The sequence below is a fragment of the Rousettus aegyptiacus genome, unplaced genomic scaffold (assembly GCF_014176215.1).
Source record: "Rousettus aegyptiacus isolate mRouAeg1 unplaced genomic scaffold, mRouAeg1.p scaffold_m13_p_17, whole genome shotgun sequence".
Classification (NCBI taxonomy): Eukaryota; Metazoa; Chordata; class Mammalia; order Chiroptera; family Pteropodidae; genus Rousettus; species Rousettus aegyptiacus.
In genome coordinates this window covers 42526330-42545767 of record NW_023416292.1, presented here as the reverse complement: position 1 = coordinate 42545767, position 19438 = coordinate 42526330, and the positions used below count along the sequence as shown (strand labels likewise).

General features: G+C 32.6%; 1 protein-coding gene and 1 pseudogene across 5 annotated transcripts in view; one reads left to right on the top strand and one right to left on the bottom strand.

Annotated features, from left to right (window-relative positions):
- PTBP2 (polypyrimidine tract binding protein 2) overlaps window positions 1-19438 on the top strand; it is a 73123-nt gene that overhangs the window by 33919 nt on the left and 19766 nt on the right. For all 5 annotated transcript variants that reach the window (XM_036235161.1, XM_036235159.1, XM_036235158.1 and 2 more), the window contains exons 4-7: window positions 5572-5744; window positions 6995-7138; window positions 11449-11613; window positions 11705-11815. In XM_036235161.1, coding sequence (XP_036091054.1) covers window positions 5572-5744; window positions 6995-7138; window positions 11449-11613; window positions 11705-11815 — 593 coding nt within the window. The remainder of the gene's footprint in view (window positions 1-5571; window positions 5745-6994; window positions 7139-11448; window positions 11614-11704; window positions 11816-19438) is intronic.
- LOC118613221 lies at window positions 10287-10386 on the bottom strand (annotated as a pseudogene).

Here is a 19438-nt window from a genome sequence, read left to right as displayed (position 1 = left end):
GGAGGACAGTTAAAAACTATAGAGACATTGAAGTCCTGAATTTTGAGGTCCCATAGCAGAATATGGAGGAAAAGATGTATCAAGAAATTAGAACATCTGAGTTATTTGGAAGTGGACTGATTGGGAGAAGGATTAAGGGTTTTGATAGAAAAAAAAAAGAAAAGGATATTTGTTTTTATTGAAAATAAAGGTTAATACATTACTGTTAAACTTGTAAAATTACTTATAAAATGTATGTTTAGGAGTAATAATGTAGTTTATCACCAAAGAATGAATCCAGTATCTTTGTAGTGATAGAGTAAAATTCCTTAAAGCTTTGTTTTAATGTAATAAATTTACATAGATTCAATTTATTTTACCTTTATGCTCAGAGGAAACATTTTGAGTTTTAAGATTTTTTTTTTTCTGATATAGGAAAATGTCTGTTTATGTTCTAACAGACCCCAATTTGAATATTGTTGCTTATAAGAGCATAAAAAATCTTTCAAAACTAGTGATTTTACTTGCCTGGAAAACCACTGCTGCCCATATGTCTCAAAAAGGGACTTTTACAGACATTATTACAAGAACACTTTTATGGTTAGCAGGTACAGATTACATTCTTATATTCCAGCTTTACCCAGATGTGTTTTTCTTTTGATTGACTTTACTGTAGAATTCTGTTTCTAACAGCATCTATCTGAATAGCCTTTCCCTATCTAGAAGTTTTTCATTATGCCTATTTTTTATGTCAATGAAAAAATTGTGGAAGTCAGAAATTAATATTAGAAACTTTGTCTTGGGTAAATATCTAATAAATCAGTAAATTAAGACTTATTTTATAATAAATTAAGTTCTACAGAAATAAAAGTAAAACATATTAAAATACAACTTGCTCTATCTAGTATTGGAATTGGATTTTATTGAAAGGAATTTGTAACCATTTGGCAGTGGGAAGGACGCAAGACAATTGTAAGATACGGTCTCTTGAGTCATTTCTTTAGAGCTGTGGAAATGGAAAATCCCTTGAAGTTTGATATACATATTTCTGCCAGTACTGCATATTGTTATTTCGTAGTAGCAGGATTTATTATTGCTAAAAGTGTGACGTTTTGCCTTATGTAAAAGAACTGAAATAATTCTGTAAATTCTGGTACATGTTACTCAGAACTCTTGAGATTTTTATTTTAATTTTTACAATTTTGATATGTCATTTCATGTTGTTATGCTTTGAGACAATTTTGATATGTCATTTCATGTTATGCTTTGAGAGTATTTTAGTTTTACAGTTTGAATGTTTATGGGGGTTCTAATATGTCCTCTTACATGTAGAAGTTAAGAGAAACTTCCTCTAATTTAGTCCAGCCTTCCATATTTTTCTAGCTCATGCATTAGATACTTATGGCAACTAGGCTTTGCAACTACTTGGAAATGCAGAGAGTTACAGCCAGATTTTACAATAAACCTAGTAAACGTTGGTGACTGTTGGAGTTAATTAATTAATCTGCCAGCAGAGTAACAGAAACAGAGTCTATCTGTATATACCTGTTTCTGGTTAACTCTTTGGAATTTCTATTTTCCAATATTGGAATGCAAAGAGTATGAGCATTCGTTTTTCTTACCTCCAATTCTTTTTTTTTTTTTTTTTCATTTTTAAAGCCAGATTCTGTGATATTTTGTGTTACTCTGAATTGTAAAACTGCTTGGAATTAAACTGCTTTGCCTCTCACTATCATATTTGAGAAAGGAAGTTAACCAGTGCTTTTAGAAATGCTTGAGTCTGAAAACTTGGCGAATGAGTATTATATTTTGTTTTCACAGGACAGATGAAGTATTAAGTTTTGAGATGTTGCACTTCAGATTGGTCATGCAGTTGAAAGTAAAGAATTAGAATATTGGCGAATGAGTGGGACTAAAATAATAGATTAACAAATTAAATGAGATGATTTTTCTAACCCAAGTGCCTGATTAAACTTATATGAGCAAGTAAAGGTAGGAAAAACTTTGAGACCAAAACAGCGTGGGGAACTCCAACCATTTTGGGGGATGAATGAGCAGAGGGTTCAAAGCAGGTAGACGATGAGTAGGGGAGAAAGACAACTAGAGATGAGTTGTTGGGCTGCTGTGAGGATAGACTTGGTAAGGGTGAGAGGCCTCTCAGATCTTTGGCCACAGACGGATTTATTAACACATTACCCTGGATCTTGGTTAAACCTGATGATGTGAAAACTATAGGTTAAAGCTATAGAGAACAAGGTCAGTCAAAGAGAAAAGAGATGGACTGGGACTGAGTAAAGATTGAAGAAGTTCACTTTAGAATTGAGTTAGAAAGCAAGAGAATATGTCCTGTTGTGTCTAATATGTCCTCTTACATGTAGAAGTTAAGAGAAACTTCCTCTAATTTAGTCTAGCCTTCCATATTTTTCTAGCTCGTGCATTAGATACTTATGGCAACGAGGCTTTACAACTACTTGGAAATGCAGAGAGTTACAGCCAGATTTTACAATAAACTTGTGCAAGAGAAGTATTCAAATATAAACAGTTTTTACATTTTATATGTTTAGAATTTTTGAGTAGAAGAACATCCTCCCTACGCAAAAGGCTTTAAGAGGCTGAATAATATATAGAAAATGGTATAATTAAAGATTTCTACAATACATATGCACCTTATATGGATAAGCAAAAACATGATTACATCCGTTGTTGCATAAATTCTTAAAAATCATTATTTTTGTTTTTACATGCCCAAACCAAAAGTTTCTGCATTTACTTGGAGACTGGAAGGAAAAAGATCATGGAAAGAATTCCAAATTGTTGTACTTTGTCTACCGAAGAATCATAGATCTGTAACCCAGAGAGACCCAATCTTCTCCAATAGGGGAATAAATGGCCTAGATACTTTCTAAGCTGAGGGCCATACATTTTCTTCTGCCCTCTTTCTTTTCCAGGGCTGGGGTCATCTCATATATGAAAGTAGGCTTAGTTGTATGATTAAAGAAGTCTTCATTTTCCAGTTTCACATTCTCAGAGTATGATTTTTTAAAATGAAGATTTTTAAAAAATATTTAGCACTAAAATGTGAATATTTAGTAACTGCCCTCTCTGAAGCAATTAACTAACTGAAGAAGTATCAGGTAACATGTGAAGAGAGTATAAATTTTGTTAGTGTTTTGATTTTTGGAAGAAAAGGACAGATTTTGTCTTGGCCATTGTATATAATAAGAAACTCATCTTTGGGATTCTCCTGTAGTGCATTGGGTTAAAAGCACAGGCTATAGAGTTATACTCCCTGAGTTTTAGTCCTTTTTCTACTACATTGTCTTCACTGCTGGTTAACTTATAGTGAATGTTAAATATTGATGCAAAAGAAAAGTAGCATCTTGTCTATATTTCTCAAAAAAAAATTGGTTATTTATCTTTTTTGAGAAAAATATCCCATCTTCCTATATTATTCAGCTGTTTTACTTCTGCTTACCAGCAACTATTTAGGAATTACCCAACACAAATCCAAAATAATAAATTCTGTTCTCTTAATAATAGATTTAAGCAGCCTTTTGCCTTTGGAGGGGATCATATTCTAAAAATCATTTGAGAAGGGAAGGTTATTGTTTCTTCCTTACATGTACAGTGTTAGGTAGTAGCTGTATTGTGGTGTTTTTTCTTGTCTTTTTCCTAATAGTAAAAGGACAGACTAAATTAGGAAAAACTTAAATTTGTTGTTTCGAGTTTCCTGATACCATTTTCTCTTACTCCTGGGAGGCTCTAGGTTGAATTATGAGGTAGTTGTCATTGTTATTCAAATAAATGAGTGAATGAGAACACAAACTATCAGGATTCTATACTCATATTGCTTTGCCAAGAAAAGCCTCACATAAGAATATGCATTTTTATGCCTATTATGAGTTTTAAGGCATATATATATTTTTGATTCCCTGCTTAACTTACATTTCCAGTTAACAGATGCAATGATGATTTTGTTAAATATGCTGCCACAAAATAGAAAATTCAACTTCTTTTTGATAAGTTCTAGTGCCTGTGCATGTACAAATCTTGCTTAGTTATGAGATGGTGCATGGGGAGCACTCTGTAATTTTTGGTATTTTTGTAGTAGCTAGAGCTAGCTAACAAGACTTTTATGTTAATGTATTCAGGTGCCAAAGTACTACTCTTCTGCACAAGGGGATTTTTGAATGCATTGGCTGGTCATTCATGGATATAGGCCTGGGGGAATCTCTTAGAGTAAAATATAACTAAGTATATTTTGACGAGTAAATTATCCAATGAGTTCATACATCTCTTAGAGATACCCTCTCTGATCATCCAGTAAAGTCACTACCACACCACCCTGTTAAGTAATTTTTACATTACTCTATTGTACTTTCTTCACAGCACTTAATCACTATAAAAAGTTATCTGGTTCATGTGCTAGTTATCCTGCCTCTCCTATTAGACTGTAGGAGAGCATCAGAGATCTTACTGATCTCGTTCACTGCTGTACCTGAGAGCCTAAAACAACAGTGCCAGACACATTTGAGACTCATTAACTGTGTATATTATCAATGTGTGAATGATTTTTGAAGACACTTAGAGATCAAGATGATCTTATAGTTTTATAGATATTATTTAATATATATATTATTTATAGATATGTTTACATAGTGTTGAATGTTTTGAGGAGTACCATAAAGGACCTAAAATACACAAAATTGAGTATACATGTATATTTTTTATGTATAAAAATCCTTCATTTTAGTCTCAGAAATATCCTTAAGTCCTTAGAAGTTAAAAGACCACTGATACTGAATAGTGGATAGACTTCAAGTTCTTCAAACAATTCTACTTAAAACATTACCTATTTTATTACATCTTTAGTAAGATTCTTATTTTTGGTGAAACTGGAATAAAGGCAGGTAACTGATGATTTAAATGTAAACTAATTTGATGATTTAAATGTATCAGTTTACTTTGAAGCTCAAAGTGTAACAGAATAAGGTAATCAAGTCCATGAGTAATTTATAGTATATAGATGTTGATGGCGATAAAACATTTAGGTAGAGCAGGTGGTAATATCAGATTGGAAGAGGCACATTGTAGGTAAGCATAATGTGAATTGATTATAATTTTTACAGCAATGCCTTCTTTGATCCTACTTTTGAGTATGATACTTCCCAAATTGAACAATTTGTAATTTCTCAGATAAAATTATAATCTCCATAATTTTTTGCTAAGTCATATATTTCACATTTTAAAAATATTTCTGTTAGGCTGTGATAAGATTATTAAATTGCAAGATAATAATTCTTAGCCATTGGACAAATTTTCTGCATGAAATTACATTTTAATGTTTCTGCTCTATTATTACTCTTATACTGTTCAGAAACACATTTACTCAGTGGTCATCTTAAATGATAATTTCATTTAATAATATTTGATGGATAGGATTTTCTCCATTCCTTTAAAACTTCAGTTTTTGAATTTTTAGGAATTATTCAGAGATTCTCAGCTGTGTTTTTTAAGTTCTTTCATAAACATTGTTTTATGTTTTTTAATACAGATAAGGAAAATTAAAGACTTATTTTTAATGTCTTTCAGCCAATGGTAATGATAGTAAAAAATTTAAAGGAGAAGATAAAATGGATGGTGCTCCTTCTCGTGTACTTCATATTCGAAAATTACCTGGCGAAGTGACAGAAACTGAAGTTATTGCTTTAGGCTTACCTTTTGGAAAGGTGACCAACATCCTTATGCTGAAAGGAAAAAATCAGGTATACTTCTTTCAGGATTTACAGAATGTTAAGCCGCAGACTATTCAGCAGGTGTGAATTAGCTGTCTCCTAATAAAAGTATAAAATATAGTTCTTTTAGAAAAGAAGACTTACTTTGATTTTTCCTGGTAGTTGTTGTGTGGTCAACTAATGCTAGGAAGCTAAAATAAATAACTCACAAGTTTTCAAATTTTGCCTTTTGAATTTACTTTAGGACCGAACAATCATAATGAGGTTGTGGAAAATACAAATGAAGTGCAGTATTTTATTGTGGGTCTGCTCTTTGTAATATCTGAAATCAGTAGGAGCACTAGTAGCATCTTGTTCTTTAAGCGAATTCCATGGAAATATTTATCTGATAGCATTAAAATAGTTATTAATCCTAGATATTCTTCATTGAATAATGTACGTGTAGCAGTAAGGCTCAGGTATATTAAAAATCACATTTTTTTAAATTAACAGACCCAGTGATTTTGTTAATAAGATACCACAAAATAGAAAATTCAGCCTCTTTCTGATAAGTTCAAGTGCCTGTGCACGAACAAATCTTCCTTAGGTATGAGAGGTTGCATGGAGAGCGCCCTGTAATTTTTGATATTTCTGGAGTAGTGAGAACTAGCTAGCAAGACTTTTATGGTAATGTATCCAGAAGCCAGAGTACTACTCTTCTGCACACCTAAGGGGATTTTTGAATGCATTGGCTTGCTATTCATGTATGTAAACTTGAGGGAAACTCTGAGTAAAATATGACTTGTTTAATTAGACTAGTAAGTTATCGAGTTATAGTACCATTTAGAAGAACTTAGGAAATTTAACAGTCTCTTAAGTATAGGTAATGTAAGTAATAATCTGACATTTAATTTTTAACTTTTTTCTTTGTCTATTATACTGCTTCAAAAATGACATTTCTGATATTCTCTAGGTTAGGAGTGGTAAAATTCTGATGCTAGGAATTGTTTAGATTTAATTTTCTCTAGCTTTTGTTGGGGGAAGTACTTTTGTGGTGTATGGAAAATCAGATATAGGAAGTAGAAGCACCATGTACTCAAAGAGCTTTTTACTGAGGTTAACTTTAATTGTATACCTAACCTTCAAAAAGGATTTCTAGTTCTTATTAGAGCATCTATATCTAACTTAAAAGATTACATGTAGATACTGATTTTTCTAATTAGCCGAATAGATTACACAGATGTTAAAGTTTATTCGAATTTAATTTGTAGTGTTACAACTTTTGCTATTTAAATTTTTAGGCATTTTTGGAACTAGCAACGGAAGAAGCAGCTATTACTATGGTTAATTACTATTCTGCTGTGACACCTCATCTTCGTAACCAACCGATTTATATCCAGTACTCCAATCACAAAGAACTAAAAACAGATAATACATTAAACCAAGTAAGTATGTGTAGGTATATAAATGAAATAGCCTAGAACATATTAAGAATCTCATAAATATATTAACAGGAAATAAAAATTTTAACCATCTGAAGATGTTTCTGTGGGCATTCTCCTATTATCATTAAGACATCTTTTTGGCAGTGTTACCCTACATGTTAAATATTACATTAATTTACAATAATTCTGTGTGGTCTCTTTCATATTTTAAATTAGTACTGGATGAATTAGTTAAATATTTTATTGATGCTTTTAAGGTTCTGGTCAAAATGTTCTTTTTCTTGTTGCTAGTTAAGTTGTTGTATTAAAACTGTTTATGAAGTAGGACTTGTTAGCATAAACTCTTTTGTGTACAGATCTCTTGCTAGGACTTGAAGGTATGAAGTTCACTACCTTCGGTTACTTGACTTTAACAGGTCCTAATTTCTTACGGAAAAATTCCTATTTAAGATGTGTTCGTGGTTTTCCTGGGGGAAAATATAAGAATTAAGAATATATGAATGTATTGATCTTTTAAAAATGTGATGTAGAAGTTACTATTTTAAATTATTATATTTAAAAATATATATATGACTGGTTTTAGACCTAAGTGCATAGGCTGTAGTAATGACTTAAAAACTATAGTTTTAATGTAGTTTAATATATTTTTGTAGCTTAGTATATTTTTCTGTTTCAGTAAAATCTAAATTGTCTCTGGCTTGTTGTCTTACTGAAAATTTAATGAAAAATAATTTTTCATAGATTTTAACATTTATAAAAGGTAATTTAAGATCACTTTAATAGTTTTTCTAAAAATAAGCATATAAATTTTTTGTATAAAAGATAAGGCTAAAATTTAGCTGTTTTTTTTAAATTTGGTAATAATTTGGATTCCTTTTGAACCAGAAGTTGTACTTATAAGAATTTATCATAAGAAAATGCATCACAAAATTGATCTATTCTGTAATCTTTTTATTTAGAATTTAAAATGGCACTTGATGTCCCAATTTTATTTTATATATTAGTATTTTCAGTAATTTGTGAATACATTTTTATTTTAAAAGATTCAAATGACAGGAACATGTAAAGAATAAAGCTAAGGCAGCAATAAATAGATGTATATAAGGGAGGGAGATTTTTCATTTTAAATAGGATAACTAGAGAAAACCCCATCAAGAAGTGACATTTAATTAATAAACTTCAAAGTGGCTAGGGAATAAGGTGCTTATTCCAGTCTGGATGTTTTTCAGAAACACGGTTATAGTGCAGAATTTCTTCTGTTAAAATATTTTTTGCAGCCATATTTTTAACTTTCAAAAGCCCTTTAATCTTTGGTCATCCTTTTTGCATTAGTTTTATGACTTCATAGTTCTTTATGGATACTTAATACCGTTTTTAAAATATTTCACTATACTCCAGATTATTTAATTTTCCTTTTGAATTCTTTCTTTCTAAAATTCACAGATCTAAGTGCCTATCAGGATAAAGTCCCTTTCAGAGATGGCTACTGTTTCTGTATTTTGTTTTTATGATTCCTTTCACCCTATATACCTGTGCTTCTATCCTAAAAGTAAATGTAGATCCTCTAACCTGGCATGCTTTCTCTTTCTCACAATGGCTTTTTGAGGCCATTGCGTCTCTGTGCTGTCACTTTTGCCTGGAGTATTTTGGCCTTGCTAGCTAGCTTTTGTGCTGTCTTCCCACCTACTCCCCACCCCATGTTGTACGTCGCCAGTTATTAGACATCTATCTTCAGGTCTCCCCTTAGCTAGTTTCCTCTAGAAAGCCATCCTTTGATCCACAAAGAGTGGATTAGGTTTGAATTAAGAACCTTTAATACAGAATCACAAGGAGTTAACGACCATGTACTGCTAGACTGGCTAAAATTAAGACAGTTAATACCAAGTGTTGGTAGAGAAGCTTGAACTCTCATTTATAAGTGATAGGAACAGAAACTGGTAGAATCATTTTTATAAACTTGAAATATTTACTGAAGCAGAGCATATTTATTCTTTGGCTTAGTCTGCACCTAGTTATATACCTAAGGAAACACATGTGCATCAAAAGATATGTATGAGAAAGTTCATGGCACACTGTGTAATAGTCCAAAGCTGGACACTATGCAGATGTTCAGCAGCAGTAGAATATGTTGTCGTATATCCATTAGGTGGAATACTGCCTGTAAAAAAGAATGAACAAGCTACTGGTACCTGCAAAATATGGATGTGTGTCATAAAAATGTTTATTGAAAAAAATGTATGGAGTAAGTATATACTTACATGCTTGTATGGAACGGATATTATGCACGTATGCTGGCTTATATGTAATGGTAGATGGTATTTCTGGAAGGATACCCAAGGGTAATACTGGTGAAGGGTGGGTAACGGAAAGCAGACAAAGTGGCAGGGTTGCAGAGGAAACTTTTAACTTTTTGGATAATATACCATGATCATGTGATTCCCATTTTAAAAAAAAAATTTATTATTTGATGTGGCAGATATTAATGTTTTTCTTAGTTGTGATTATTCTTGCTTATTGTAATTTCATATAGTGTGTGAAAGGACATGTTCATGAATGAAAAAGTAATGCGGTAAGCTACTTTAAAGCTTATTTCAATATGTATTGGGTTAGATACGGCAAGTCTTAAATAACATCATTGTGAAAAGGAGATGCTATAGGAATTTAACACTTCGTGATAAAATTGGTTTCTTTATGTCATTTTGCTTGAAGTTGCAGAACCTATTGACGAAGTTAGGTTAGGATCTACTGTATATTCAAACATTTAAATTAACATTGCTCTAGAAATCTTTTTATCCCTCTTTTTTCTTTATAACTATATTCTCCATATAATGTAAATGTCTTTATTAAATATGTTGTAAAATGTTGAATTTGAATTAATGAGTCACTTTAGATAACAAATTTATAGGTCATGTTATTATTTAGTTAGCATAGCATTTAAATATGAAGTTTGCCTACATGAGCATGTGGTCTCTTTGAGTCCCAAGACATACATGATCCTTTATTATATAGTATTTCAGTGAAATGACCATTTTTTCCCCTCAGATTATTGAGGTATAATTGACATGTAACATTGTTAAGTTTAAGGTATACCTGTTGATTTGATATATATTGCACAGTGATTACCAGCACAATGTTAGCTAACACCTCCAAAAAAATGTAACACTTCACAAATTTTTGTGTCATCTTTGAGTCGGGGCCACACTAATCTTTTGGTACAGTTTTAGGACATGTGCCGCTGAAGTGAGCATTGACCATTCTTGTTTATTCTCATATGTGTCCTAATTCTTCTGTATTCTTCCTTTTCATTCATCACTGTGATCTATTTGTATTCCTATTCATCTACCAGTACAGTTTTTAAAAATTATAAAGCAGTGCAGAGTTATTTATAATTGTTTAACGATTATTTCCTTTTATATAGATTTTTTGACCCTGGATAAGTTAGAAAGAAATTATTTTCTTATTTATGAACCTGTCAGACCAATAATAAGAAAAGCATAATAATAATAAAGGCAGTGTTTTCAGAGCATTTAACATGATTTCATTGACAGATTTCCTAAAAATACTGTATTCAATTCTAAATGTATACACATTTTAAAATCTACAATCAAAATGTGTGTTATAGTAGTTTGTTAGGATTTAATTAGCAGTATCTTATTAGTCATACATAAAATAATAGTGCATTTTACAAGTGTGTATTAGATCTATAAACCTGTATGGGAAATACCCTCTATATTTTTTCTTAAACTATTTCTGAAAATGTAATGGCTTTGTACATTAGTGTATGTCAGTTTCTGTTCTAAAATTTTGGGTGTCAGAAGTTACACCAGTAAGAAAAAAGACTTAATTTATATTCTGAATATTCTTGTAAGATTGTATTAGAAATAATAAGCTTTATGGGGATTCTTTTGGATAGTAGAATAATTTCCTTGAGGTTTACCATGTGCCCTTTTTATATACAGTAATGTTAGATAGAAATTTTATTTTATAAAAGTTTATTTGATTATATGGCAAGTCCATATAATCAGAAAATGTAGGTACATTTTGTTCCTTTGAAAATAAATAACATTGCCTGTTTGCACTTGTTCGGCATTGGTCCCAAACCCTAGATAATCGTTTTGCAGTAAACACTAAAATATTTGAATTACAAACAGACAGTGCCTGGCAGATGCTCAAAAGCAGTTGAGTGAATGTTAAATTTTATTTAACGTAGGTGTTTTAGAAAAGAAATGAGCTAACAGTGTAACATGTAGCAAACAATAAGTGAAAATACTTGATGTATTTCTAAAGTGCTTTTATCTTTCAATTTTCAGCGTGCTCAAGCAGTCCTTCAAGCTGTGACAGCTGTCCAGACAGCAAATACTCCTCTTAGTGGTACCACAGTTAGTGAGAGTGCAGTGACTCCAGCCCAGAGTCCAGTGCTAAGAATAATTATTGACAATATGTACTACCCTGTAACACTTGATGTTCTTCACCAAGTAAGTTTAATTTCATCTGCATGTTAACCTAAAAATTGAAGAAACAACAGTATAGTAGATAAATAACATTTTGATTTTAATTTTTTAACAGATATTCTCTAAATTTGGTGCTGTATTGAAGATAATCACCTTTACAAAAAATAACCAGTTTCAAGCTCTCCTCCAGTATGGTGATCCAGTAAATGCTCAACAAGCAAAACTTGTAAGTCTAGATATTATTTTTTTGACATAGTGATATTTTTCATAGGTGGATACACACAGCTAATGTTATTCATACTGATGTAACTTAGCAATACCATTTAGATGACACAGATTGGTGTCACTAAGATAACATTAGAAAAGTTTAGTATTTGTGATTAAAAAAATGTTCATTTTTAAAGATAATCATATCTGCAGTTATTTATAATATAGGCTTTTATTATTTTACATTTTTATTTGGTTTAGATTTTGTACCGTTGAGGATATGGCAGGATTGTATTGTGCATGCACAACTGTATGCATATGGGAGTTTTCAGTGGAAATTTCAAAGTAATTAATTTAGCTGTCTTTTTAAAGGTTTTTTTAAAAGATAAGTTTTCCGAATGGGTTTCTATTCCACTTTTCACATTATTTACATTTTTGTTGTTGTTACATATGGAGAGTAAGAAATTATTAAAAGAAGTCGTTCCCTGTCATGGCTACCATACCACATTTTTGCTTCTCAATGTTTTAATCTTCTGTTTATGTATCATATTTAAACTTACCTTTGCTCTGCCTCTTTAACTTTTTATGCCATATTATGTCGTTATTATTCTGTTGTTAAACCATTAAAGCACTGTTTTTTGGGCTTACCTCTTTTTCTACCTTTTACTCTTTGACTAATTATTATGGTCTGTAATACTTCAGTGCTTCCTCCAAATTAAGCTAGCCGTGTATGGAACCCAGACCATTTTTGATTATTGCTTCACTCCATGTCCATCCTCAGAATCACATTTGGGGAGCAAAAACAGCTTCAGGTAGCAGAAAAACTATACTAGTAATAGCATAACTGGAGTGGTTTGCCAGGTGTTATTATCTCATTTTTTTCTATTACTCTGTGTTGTAAACAGAATAGGAATTTTCCCTATGTCATAAGGGGATGCTAAAATTTAAAGAGGTAAATTACTTTTCATAATGTACATTATCTACAAGGTAGAAATTTTCTCAGTCTTCTTTTTTCTCGTTCCCAAGTTACACTATCTAATCTTACTGTATTTTCCTTTTCAGGCATAAATTAACAATTATAATTTTTTTCTCCAAAAATAATTTTCTTAACATTCTCCAATTCTTCAACTTTGGAAATATTTTATATATAAAGAGTTAGCAAAATCAGCATATGAGGTTTGATCAGCAGACAATCTAAAAGCCATGATTTCTATGGCATTTTTTACAACCTCAAACATATTTAAATATAGTGCATTTTTCTTAATGTAGAATATTTTCTTTGCCATTCCCTTCTGATTGAGAGGGATAGTATTTGCTAAAGGACCAAAGAAATGGAATTTGTTAGGAATTATTTTTCATTTGCGCTAATATTCAATGGGGAAAGTTGTTTCTATGTGTATCTTTTCTGGAGTAATCTATAGTTACATTTAATCTCATGATAAACAATTATACCTCAATCATGTTAGAAGGATTTGAGGTTTTCATTTACCCAGTCTTCTGTGCACTGTTAATAAGCATCAAACTGTAGGTGTTTGTGATTATTATAAACAGTCAAGTTTTCTCTACAAAGATCTGCAGTTGTCATTTTAAGAGAGTAGTTAAGGGAGGAAAACAGAGTTTTCTAAACTTGCTTGACCCATTACCTTGTAATTCAGACTCCTTGTTAAAATACATACTTTTGATGATTCAGCCATCTTTCTTTATGCCTGTGTCTGGACTCTTGAGTATACCCAGAGAATATCATATCAACTAACCAGTTTAACTTCATCAATATCAGTTACAAAATAGGCCCATTACTCTGCTTAAAAAATCTTCCTACATTTCTTCAGTCAGAGTGTTCTCCCATTTTTCATGATGACTATATCAGACAGTAATTTCTCCTTCAACCATGTCTCTCCTCACTCCTCTTTTGACCTTGCTTACTGCTTCTCAAAAAAAACACACCAAACTATCAGATGGAAACTCCATCACTTTTACTCACAAAATCACTATACCCATACCTTTTCTTTTAATAAAAGGCATAGATATTTCTATTGAAGACTAGTAAATGGATCCCATCCTCTCCTGCACTATCCATCATCCCCTTTTTTATAATTTTCTCTGTGTTGGCTACTTCTCACCAATGTTTCCTTAGGCCACTGTCATTTTAAATGAATTTACTCTTAAGTCAATCTCTCTCGCTCTATCTATCACCCCTCAGTTCTCCCTTTTCATTTATAATCAGACTTTTTAAATAAGCTTTCTTCGTTCGCTTTTTATACTTCTGATCCTCTTGTTATTTCTCTACCTACTGTAATTTGGTTTCAGTCCCCATTTACCCAAATTGTTCTACCTGGTGTCACCAGTGAACTGTAGAGTAGCTAGCTAAACCTCACCAGCATTGAGTCCTCCTCTTACCTAACGTCTGGGTAGCATTCGACACTGTGAACCTCTCTCTCTGTCTCTGTCTCTGTCTCTGTCTCTGTGTCTCTCTCTCTCTGTCTCTATTCCCCGCCCCCCCCCACCCCCACACACACACACTTCTCTGTTTCTTCCTTGTCAGATCCCTCCCGCTGCCTAGGGATCGATCTTGCCTTTTCCCACAGCTCTCATACACCTTTGTTACTCTGACAGTGCTCACATCACTTTCTCTCATACCTCTCCTGAGAAACCCAAACTAGGCACCCATTGGACTATGGGACACTTTCAAACTTAGCGTGTTCAATTTATCTCCTGTCATTTCCCCGTCATCCCACCCCACCCTTCCAAAAAAAATTCCTGCTCAACTCCTGGTGTTCCCTGTGTAAATGAAACTCAAGATAAAACCTAAGAAACAGGTTAGAAACATGGAGTCTTTCTTTATTTCTTTTCCTTTCAGTCTATCACCAAATTTTATTGATTCTAGATCCTAAATTTCTGTTGAATCTATCCTTTTGTCTTCAACTCTCATGCAGCCTTCCCTAGATTAAGCCAGTGTTGTTTAAAGTGCTGGGCTCTGGTGCTGCAAAGTGCTTGTGCCAAAATACAAATCAGCATACGGCTAGCTACAGTATGTTTAGTGTTCTATATTGGTATAAATTCTGATGCAAACTTCTTATCTTCATGCAGAGTAACCCGAGCTATTACCCCATGAACCATGGTGTGAATGGTACTAATGTATGCCATCATCATCTCTTAAAACTTACTACTTCATTGGCTTTCTGACTGAACTCACCGCTTTGACTTCTTTCCAGACTACTAAGAATGATGCCAAAGTCACATTACTTCCATTCTTGGTGCTCTTCAGTGACTGACTTTTGTCCTTTGTCTGAAGTCCTCAGTCCTTTTCATGGCTGTAAACTCTAAATCAATCCTCAGCTTGCCTCTCCTGTCTTATATCCCACCTCTTTCACTCTATCAGACTTCTTTAAATAGCTTGCTTATGTTGTATTGTCTCTGATCTCTTAGGCTTACAACTTGCTATTTATTCCATTTGCTAATACTGTTTTCAGCGCCTTATCTTCCTGTTTCAAGTATCAATTTAGAAGTCTCTTCTCAGAGTAATGTTCTGTAACCTTTCATTTAGATTAAATCTCCCTTTCTTAGTTCTCACCATCATACATCAATTGATAATTACTTGTTAAATGTCTGTATTTTCCGTTGGACGGCGTCTGCTTTGTTCTTTGCTATGTTCCTAGAACTTAGCACAATGTGTAGCATATTGTAGGTATTGGGACATTTTCATCCCAGGTCACAACTTTCCCAGCACCTGATGTGCTTCAGATTTTTTCCTGCCTTTCAGCCATCCATGTATCTCTCAGTATATTATAAAGTGAGTTAGTTCTAAACTTTGTAATTTAGTTGCTAAGTATTTATGCTTGTTAAGGCAATGGAGGTCATATAAAATTATAGGCAAGTAGTAAGAATTTGGGATGAGACTCTCAAGCCTACCTCTCTACTTCTAGTGATAATTTTTGAAGTGAATTGAGAGATGAAAAAATCTCTTAAGCACTGAGAATTCATTTAGCAGGCAAAGTGTAACTTCAGGTTTAGGGGAAGAGAATTTATAGTGTTCTAAAAAGTATGGTCCAGAGCCTACCTATGTTCCTGTCATATAAATTGCTTCTTTTAAAAAAGGACTCTTAAGCTGTCCTGAACTAACAAATTATAATCTTTGTGGTTGGGAGCCCAATATTGTGGGTTTTTTTGGTTGGTTGATGGTTGAGGTGTTTAGTTTTTGTTTTGTTTTGTTTTTGAAAGCTGTGGGAACCACTGATAGTAAATGCAGCTTGAGTGACAGAGCCAACCAAACTCTTTCCATATATTAGTTATGGTCTTTGGCAGTTACTTTTAGGAAATTTCCCCCCTAGCAACTCACAAAAAAACAGATTAACTGATTTTTTAGTGAGGGTTGGAGGGGAAAGTACAACAATTTCCTGAATTTGTCCTGAGGCTGGTATATGTTGCAGTGCAGTTTTTAATAAAACTCTTTAGTCAACAACAAAAGTTAATGTATATATTGAGGGTTGACATTTAGGATGATGATCACAAGTCGTAGTAACAACCATAATTATCAAATAAGAAGTAAATGTTTTAAATGATCCTTGCATTTATTAAAGAAAATACCTTAATGCCTTTTTTGAAAATCTTGTGTATTAGCAAGCAGTATATTGAGCAAAGCTGTGCCTTACTATTGTAACATGCGCGCGCGCGCGCACACACACACACACACACACGAGTAAAAAATAGCTCTTTTTGTTTGTGTTGGAATCAGCTTTTCAGTAGCATTATCTATTTTTATTAGGAATATCAATAGCTGACACTAGATAGTGACAGTGTCTTTTGGAAGTCCTTTAATACGATCATTTTATTTTAGCATACAAATGGATTGTTTCTCATGAGCGATTCCTTCTAGGAGCTTGTATTTCATTAGTTACTAACAGTAAAAATAAACAAGAGGTACAATATTTGCAGCAGTAAGATCTTGTCATTCTCTCCTTTTTACTCTGGTACTCTTTGCTTTTTGTGGAGTCTTTGAGAGACCTAATGAAATTATCCTTTCCTGTTTTCTTAAAGATTCGATTTACATTGACACCTGCCTAATTCTTCTTGTCTTTTTAGTGTTTACAATCAGTGTAATGCACATTCATATGATTGGAGGATTTATGATGAAACTGATGATTTCAGGATGTTTTAGAAAAATCTGGCGGGATCTACTAGTTTGGGGGTGGTTTTATATTGGTAAATGATTGGTCTGAAGTATTAGTATAATGAAACATTTTATATACTAATTTTGATAATTTTTCATGACTATCTGAAGATAGATGTTTAAAGAATTTGGAGCTTAAAATTTCCCTGAGCATCTACTAAATCTATGATTCCCAGCAACCTTCTCAAAAGAGAAGTAGATAAATTGGAAATAGGTTTATTGTGACTTTTCCTATTTTTAATTCACATGCAGTGTTTCATTGTGCTGTTTATGTATTCTGTGTCTAACATCTTTCCTTAGTTTTATCATGTTTTAGCCATAACTCCTATATTTAGTATGAAAATGTTTTTGCTAATTGTTTTTGTTAACTATCAACTTTCCCTGCGAGTAAACACATTTGCGATATTTCTGCATATTGGCTTGAGGTTTCACATTCAGAAATCTTTACTCCAATAAGATCACTGCAATCCTGATTGCTGGACCACAAGACCGATTTTTGTGCTCCTATTATCTCTTGGAACTTTGGAAATACATGAGCTCGAAGTGAGCTTGCATGTATGTTTTAATTAGATTTTTTTCGCCTTCCTTATTTGTGTTCGCTTTACTGCAGCCAGTTGTTGAAAATGCCTGAGTTTCCGTTTGCGTGCCTCAGTTCTTGTTCCTCTCCTTTGTTGCTAACACGCAGTTTTAATTTCCATATTTTTTGCTGATTTTTCTAGCTTATGAACTTCAGGTATACTTGTATATCTTCCACCAGCATAAAGGAGGTGTTTTTTTGTTTTGTTTTTTTAAGTTTAAAAGAAAATGTCAAGGTTTCTAGAGAGCTTTCTAACAATTAGCATATTTATTGTAGGTATTTAATAGCCTCGATATTACTTGGAAATAACTCAGCCCCAAATAAACTTTGCTTACTGTGAAGTCAGCAATTTTGTATTAGTACTTCACTTTTTGCATCAACCTAGATAACTATGACCTAAAGCCAGGTATTTTCTTAACAAGATATCAGAATTTTCCTTCAATATTATTGAAATAGTCACCTAAGAGTGAATTTTGCTACTCATCTCTTGATATTCACATACTGAGTATAGAGATACAGAATCTATTACTTGGCTTTCATTTCCCCTGTAGGAATGCTGTATGAGTAAATGAATACCTATTTTCAATGCTTTGTTTGCCTTTACAGCAGAACATTGAATTAATGTTTATATTCTGGCTGACAGTGTTGATACTTGGGCTTCCACTCTCATCTGGTGACAGTTACCTTGCCTAACTCAAATGCAATTCAGATCCCAATGCGTTTGTAGTCCCTTTGAGTTTTCGCCAGTATTGTGTTGAAATGGGTGAAGTTGTATTGAATTATTTTTTAGATTAGTTTTAGTTTGGTAAATATGTTCACATAAACTTAATTTTGTATACTAAGGAAAAATACTTTTTTTCTCCAGAGAGCGTGACTATTTGAATGAATTACAAGCACTGTGTACTTAAATAGCTATGTAGGTTTACTCTTTCCATAATAGGACACTCTTGTTTTTAAGCCTGTTTCATTACTTAGCCAACCACATGGCAATTAAAGTCATACCGAGGGAATAAAAAAACTCTTTGAAACATCAAGCATGTGAAAAAAATTTTGGTTTACTATTAAAATTTACATGCCTAATGGATCTTGGTCTATGTAAACATCAGCCTCGATAAATTTATCTCTTGTTAGAAGAACTGTTGTTTAATTTTCAGTGATTTATAGATCTAAATATATTCCTCATTTCTGAATTGTCATTTTATACAGTAAAAGTTTATTCTAATGAAAAACTGACAGTATATTTTACTGCTCTCTAGTTTGTTCCAGGCTTACATATAGCTGGAGTAGAAATGGTGACTATATAGGAGCAGAAAATCACATAATCATAACAGCAGCGTAGTCATTTGCCATTTATTATGTACTTTCATATTTATGATCTTTTATTTAATCCTCATAATAACCCCATGAGGAGGAAAGCATAGCAGTCATTATCATTTCTGGTTTTCAGAGTAAGAAAGACTGAGATTCAGTTTAAGTAACTTACTTGCTCAAGATGACCAAATTGAGCTTAGGCTTTCAACTCTAGACCTGGTGCTCTTCTACTCCAGAACTTTCCTTGAACGTTGTTGAATTTGCTAATTCAATGAGTTATTCTTATTCAGGTTGAACACCTCACGTTAAGGAAGATAATAGATTTTGCTCATTTTGTGGGAATTACTGTTATGCATTTTGGCTCAAGACCCCTTATCCAATGTGGGATCAAACGAATTATAAAACTATGCCAATTCTTAAGAGTATTGCCACCTAGCAAAAAAATATATGTATAATAAAATTAAAAGTATCATGCAGGCTAATATGGTACTACTTTGGAAAGACTCACTATACTTGTGACCCTTGTTAATTTTTTAAATTATTTGCAGATTTTAAAAACTAATAGTATTCGTACATGTGCTTAACTG